The sequence below is a fragment of the Helianthus annuus genome, chromosome 8 (genome assembly GCF_002127325.2).
Source record: "Helianthus annuus cultivar XRQ/B chromosome 8, HanXRQr2.0-SUNRISE, whole genome shotgun sequence".
Classification (NCBI taxonomy): Eukaryota; Viridiplantae; Streptophyta; class Magnoliopsida; order Asterales; family Asteraceae; genus Helianthus; species Helianthus annuus.
Window position 1 is genome coordinate 96,595,656 of NC_035440.2, and position 6,718 is coordinate 96,602,373.

The following is a 6,718-nucleotide window of genomic DNA, read 5'->3' on the forward strand; positions in this document are numbered from 1 at the left end:
ACCTTCAGGTTTTTAAAAACCTTTAAAACCTTTAAAAACCTTACTAAGAAAACCCATTGGGACAAAACTTAGTTAAGGGAAAAAGAGTACAGTGTGTATAATTCTCCCCCTGAATTCAACAAACATCTTTCAATCTACGGAGACCGATTTTGTGTGATAGTTGCTCAAAACCGTTTCTTGGTAAAGATTTTGTGAATAGGTCAGCTAAATTTTCACTTGACTTGATTTGGCAAACATCAATTTCCCCTTCTTTCTACAAGTCATGTGTTGAGAAGAATTTTGGTGAAATGTGCTTTGTTTGATCACCCTTGATGTAACCTCTTTGATCTGAGCTATGCAAGCAGCTTTGTCTTCATAAATAATTGTCGGCTCCTTCTTGATCTGTTCTAATCCACATGCTTCTTGTATGTGAGTAATCATTGATCTCAACCACACGCATTCTCGGCCAGCTTCATATAGTGCAATTAGTTCGGCATGATTTGATGACGTTGCTGTAAGTGTTTGCTTAGTTGACTTCCAAGATATGTGAATACATAGCCTGTTTGAGATTTTTCTTTATGTGGATCTGATAGATATCCAGCATCAGCATACCCAACAAGCTGGGACTTTTGATCTTTCTGGTAGAAAAGACCTAAGTCTTGTGTCCCGCAAATATATTGGAATATGTGTTTTATTCCATTCCAGTGTCTACGTGTTGGGTTTGAACTGTATCTCGCTAGTACATGTACCTAGAATGCAATATCAGGTCTCGTGTTATTTGCAAGATACATAAGAGCACCGATCGCACTTAAGTACGATAGTTCTGGACCAAGTACTTCTTCGCCTTCTTCTTGAGGGCGGTAAGGGTCCTTTTGAGGATCTAGCGGTCGGACAACCATGGGTATGCTAAACGGATGAGCTTTGTCCGACTGATGTATGAATGTACCGTTGCGCAAATGCTCGAACTGCAGGCCGAGACATAATTTTGTTGTGCCAAGGTCTTTCGTCTCGAATTCTCTCTTTAATATATTAGCAGCTTTTTCTATCTCTTCAGGAGCTCTAATGATGTTTATATCATCCACGTAGATTGCTATTATAGTGAATTTTGAGAGTGATCTTTTTATAAAAACACATGGACTGGTTACATCAGACTTGTATCCTTCTTTTTCAAGATATTCACTGAGCCGATTGTACCACATACGGCCAGATTGTTTAAGACCATATAAAGATCTTTTTAGCTTTATAGCACACATGTCTCGAGGTATTGATTTTAATGTTTCAGGCATTTTTAATCCTTTAAGGATTTTCATGTAGATGTCATTTTCTAGTGTCCCGTACAAGTATGCAGTGACGGCATCCATAAGTCTCATTTGAAGTCCTTCTGAGATTACAAGGCCAATTAGAAATCTAAGGGTTATCGCACCCACTACAGGGGAATATGTTTCCTCATAATCAACTCCTAGGATTTGGTAAAACCCTTGTGCTACAAGACGTGCCTTCTATCGTACAATTTCATTCCTTTCATTTCTTTTTATAGCAAACACCCATTTATAACCTACTGGTTTGACGTCTATGGGTGTTCGGACTACAGGTCCGAAAACATTTTCACTTTTCAAGCGAACCTAACTCAGCCTTTATGGCCTCTTGCCATTTTGGCCAATCAACTCTGTGCATGCACTTTTCTAGAGTTTTAGGTATGTAATCATTTTCATTGATTACATCTGTTGCTGGAGCATATGTGAACATATTATTAACACGTGTTTCATTTCGGTTCCATATTGTACTATTTTGTACATAATTGATAGAATCTCGTTTTCGTTTTCGTTTGGTACCAGTGCAGCTTTCCCTTTCGAATCTGTGACTCAGTCAGTGTTGCTGCTAACTCGATCGCCTGACGGAGTGTGGTAGGGTTACTACCAGTAATGATGTCTTGTACCGAGTCAGGTAGGCCGTCGGTGTACCTTTCGATAGCCTTGTCGAGTGGGGCAACCATAGTTGGGCAAAGCAGACTCAACTCCTCAAACCTATCAGTATATGCCCAGTGCTCGCCACTGTATTTTTTTAAGTCATCAAACTCTTTCTCCAAAGCTCGCTGCTCATGACGAGGACAGAACTCCCTCATCATAAGGGCCCTAAGTTCAGCCCATGTCTGTGCTAGAGCAACTTCTGCACCACGGTCTCTCATTACCCCGTTCCACCACGTAAGAGCCCTCTTCTGAAACACACTTGAAGAAAACTCGGCCTTGCGATTGTCAGGACACTGCACGTGACGGAAAGTATTCTCAATGCTCTCGAACCATTGAAGAAGCCCAGTTGCTCCCTCAGAACCACTAAACTTGAGTGGTTTAGCCGAGTTAAAATTCTTGAAATTGCATGGAGCATTGTTGTTGTTGTTGGCTTAGTTCCATTGAGCAAAGAGATTTGGGAATTAAGCAGCCATTTGCTGCGCAATAATTTCTGCCAGTTCGGCAGTCGCTATCTGGTTTTCGCGTCGAGGAGACATTCTAAAAGAGGAAAACATGAAAGGAAATGAGTGAGATGATTGGATGAAGAGAACGAGATGAAACAATTTCAACGAAAGCAAAGATGGTGGTTACGCATCGCAAAGCAAACAAGCGACACACAATGTCTAGTCAAAGTAAATGGGTCAAAAATAATGTATCGCGAAGACATGTTCGCCTATAAGTGAACACTCACCCCAAGAGTTCCCAGGTAAGAGTGACTGGTCCGATTATGTGGATTTGTACGAACACTCTAGCCTTAGACAGAAAACTCAGGGTACAGGCATTCACTCTTCCAGTTTGCACGTGTTCACACTATTAAAACCCAAAACTTTGACGAGATTTTTGAAAATTCAAAGGGGTTCAAAACCTTATAACAGAGGGTTCAAAACCTAGTAACCAATTATCCTAGAACAGATGATTAATTTTCAAAGCGGATTCGGAATCGATGTTCTCGTTGTGGTTATCACCTAAGGATAGGTGAAGTGCATGTTTTAAAAATCTAAACACAACATAACTTGTGTTAGGGTCCTAGAAAGTTATAGTCTAGGTCAAAGCATTACTAATAACCTAATTCCCTATAACCATTGGCTCTGATACCAACTCTTCTGTCACACCCCGACCACGTGGGACAACCAAGCGTGGCGGAAACGTCGGGGAGTGTTGTAACAGAATTAATTGTTTCACAACTATGACATACAAAGTTATATTTTATTTATCAACAAGAGTGTTACATTGTCTCAAAAACAGGAAATAAAGAGTTCATAACATAATTAAACTAGTTCTATCTTCATTTTTAAGTCTCTAAGGCACAGGTCCGCCCTAGTGTCATGATCATCGTTCTACGCAAAAGCTCCTGAAAACACATGTGAAAATAGGTACGTCAGCATAAAAATGCCTGTGAGATACATAGGTTTTGTGAAAATAGGATTCATGACTTGAGTTTAAAGAAAACGTTTAATAACAGTCAGTCATGAACCTTGTAAATTGTTTTGTTTTGTAAATCATATGAAAAGCGATAAGATCAGATGATATGTATACGTAAAAGAGTAATACATGGTTAATTAAATAACCAAGTAAAATGAGTTGGGTAAAAGAAATTGTTTGTAAAGCAATGTCTTGTGAAAGATATGATATTTGTATAAAATGTTATTTGTCTAAATTGAAATGATTCAAATAACGCTACGATATGTAATACCATACAAACACTTATATATAGGAAGTACCAGCGGCGTATCCACCATGCTTGTATCATATTACACGTCTCGTTACTTAAATCATTTAAACAAACCACCAATGTATAAAATCCATGTTTAAACCAATTGTCAAAAATCCCTCGTATAAACCAAGTCAAATGTTAAGAAGTTCAAATGTAGTCAAGTAACGTGTAACAAATGTTATGTATTGTAAGTAAAGTATTATCACATAATACAAATGTAGAAATGTACAAAACAAAGTATTTTGAATAAATCAAAAAGTTATGTTTTGCAAAGTAAATGCATGTTACATTGATACAAACATTTATGTGGTAAGTTAACGCATACATTCAAGCCTTGAGACAGTCGGATAACCCTAAGTCAAGGTTATCAAAAGAAATGTTTTCGGATTCAGTCATTCCTTACATCCAAACAAACCCGGGATGTCAGGAATGGGATTTGTCAAGTCCTATGGTACCACTACTTACTACCGAGCGGCGTAGCTAATGTTAATGAACGTATATAAGTCCCGTTTGTGCAAACCAAATGTCATAGCAAATGTAAAACATGTTATATGAAAACGATGTACTAAGTATGCTAAGTTAACATACAAAGCAGAAAAGTCATGTAAATCAACGTGCTAGCATGCTATCAGTCAACATACACAGCAGAAATGCAAAGTAAAACAATGTACTAAGTATGCTCACAATGGACATACGTAGCATAGAATGTAATGAAATCATGTACTATAATGTACTAATGATCATAACAAGCATATGATATGAAAGCATGAAAAGCATGAAAGTAGCAAGTAGGCACATGTGTTTCACCCCAAAACAGTTTGGAAAACAGTAAAAGAGGGGTATATGTACTCGCATATACACCTTGAAAGCATTTAAAAGATAGGGTTCAATGTACTCACTTGAGATTGCTTTGAAGTCCTTGTATAACAACCAAACAATGCTAGAGATCACGGATATCAAACGGCACCTAATATAGGTAACTATGTTAATATACCGGACCTAAATCGGAGGATTGGATAGGATGCGGGTTCGTAAACCAAACGAGTATGGAGACTCGTGTAATATGGTTTAACAAAGCCCACATACTAAAATGAAACTTAACCTAAGTGCTTACGACCCATTACGACCCGTTTAGGTAGCTTATGCTATCTTAACGCGTCGTTTGTGTAAAACGCGTTTGGAAAGCCTAACGTCGTGACCATAAGGTATAACTTCGGAAGGTTATTCCCTATACGAATATGGTCACCTAATGTGTTTGGTCCGATCCTAATGATCGACCAAATGGGTCGGGCTCGAAAGTATAAGTGGTTGTTTAGATCGCTTACCTTACGACCCTATATAAGCTCTATACTAAAAGTGACGAGCTAAGCATGTTAGAACATGCTTAACTAAGTTTAGAAAACAGGTTTGGTATCAGAACAAACGGTTTTGATACCTATGAGTAGTTTGGTTACAAAATACGCAAGAATGCGCATTTTGGCCGAAACTACGACTCGTCACTGAGCCTAGATAACGTGGTAATCAGTAGGTGTAGTCACTATGGACTATAACCATTGTGATCACGCTCACGTTATGAAGTTCAAACGAACTTCGTGTTGACCATAAACTGGTCAACGCAGAAAGTCAAACAAAGCTTGACTTTCGGACTCGAAAATCGAATAAAAGAACGAAAGAACACTTACGAAGGGTCCCCGAAAGCTAATCTTGATCCAGGAGCTCAGGTATGAAGCAATAGCATCAACTTAGAGATTTTAGATCAGATTTGTGGGTTTTACACCAAAATGGGGGGAGGGGGTATTTATAGGATATGTAAGACCGTTAGGATCGTTTCTTGAATATCGTGCCTCGATCTCACCCGTACACTTGTCGCAATGTTGTGGTAGCTTATTTTGCCCCCACCATAGGGATTTGACAAGTGGCGTTGCCCTTTGGGTGATCGAAAGGGTGTTGCAAGTTGATTAAAAACATTGAATCTGGTTTGGGAGGCTGACGCGGGCCGTGTAAGAGTTCACCCTGGGCTTACGCGGGCCGCCTGGATGTCCAGATCAGAAAACAAGTTTCAGAAATGACAGTTTAGGTCCCTGTTGTGGTTTGGGGCCTTTCCGACATGTTTAAGGCCTGTTAAGCCATCTTTAAGGCCCTAAAATGATGTTTAAACATTGAGGACATGAAACATGCTCAAAAATATGCTAGATGTCGGTTCGTTTGGTCGTACGATCGCGATGTTCGGTTAATTACGACGGAATGCGCATAAGCGTGAAAAATGATCTAAAATGCGCGACGAATGGATTTTTCTTATGCCAAACACTAAGGCATAATATTATGATGCTTACATAAATTTTTGGATGTCCGGATGAATTCAGAACGTAAGTTATGCGCGAAAATGCAAACTTATGCACTTTTTGACACTTTTAGTCCCTGAATGATCCAAAAGTTTATTTTAGCACACCGAACCCCTCAATGCCTATTTCTAAGCTATGTAAGGGATATTTATGGTATGTTTAACTTATGGTCATGTTCCGGAACGTCAATTACAGTTCAAATTGGCATACTTTCGCAGTTTGTCAAATTTAGTCCCTGTAAGCGAATTAACTTGTTTTTGCCATACCAAAGCCTTCAAAACTTATTTCTAAGTTATGTAAAGGTTATTTAAGGTATGTTGAGTATATGTTGATGTTCCGGAGTATTTGTCGCATTAAACTGAGTACGTTTACGCACCAGTTTGCGTATAATTCTCCAGAAAGCGATGTAGAGTTTAAAATTGAACAAAAGTCAAAACATGAAAAATGTAAAGCATAAACAAACAAACATCGGGATCAAATAACTTTGTTTTATTGATAACTGAACTGTTCATGATGATTTCAAGCACAAATGTTATATGGGACATTTACCTCTTCTAGGGTTTCATTTACTAAATTTTCACCAACTGATTTATTCTGCTCTTTTCGATTACGTGGGTTTTTATCTTTGGAACCTATTGGTCTCCCACATTTTCTTTGCATGGTAATCGCTTCTGGGA

At 38.6% G+C, this 6,718-nt stretch overlaps 1 protein-coding gene across 1 annotated transcript; it reads right to left on the bottom strand.

The window, feature by feature from the left end:
• Window positions 1–728: 728 nt before the first annotated feature.
• On the bottom strand, window positions 729–1,340 carry LOC118481012. The gene is made up of 2 exons (XM_035976087.1): window positions 1,181–1,340; window positions 729–1,069 (listed from the first exon to the last, which is right to left on the bottom strand). Exons 1-2 carry the CDS (start codon window positions 1,338–1,340, stop codon window positions 729–731), a joined length of 501 nt encoding a protein of 166 aa, XP_035831980.1.
• Between the last annotated feature and the right edge of the window lie 5,378 nt (window positions 1,341–6,718).

Coding starts and splice junctions, on each gene's coding strand:
- LOC118481012 (XM_035976087.1), bottom strand. CDS start 1,340: ATGGATGCCGTCACTGCATACTTGTACGGGACACTAGAAAATGACATC. Junction 1,070..1,180: donor TGGTCTTAAACAATCTGGCC/GTATGTGGTACA, acceptor TCACTATAATAG/CAATCTACGTGGATGATATA.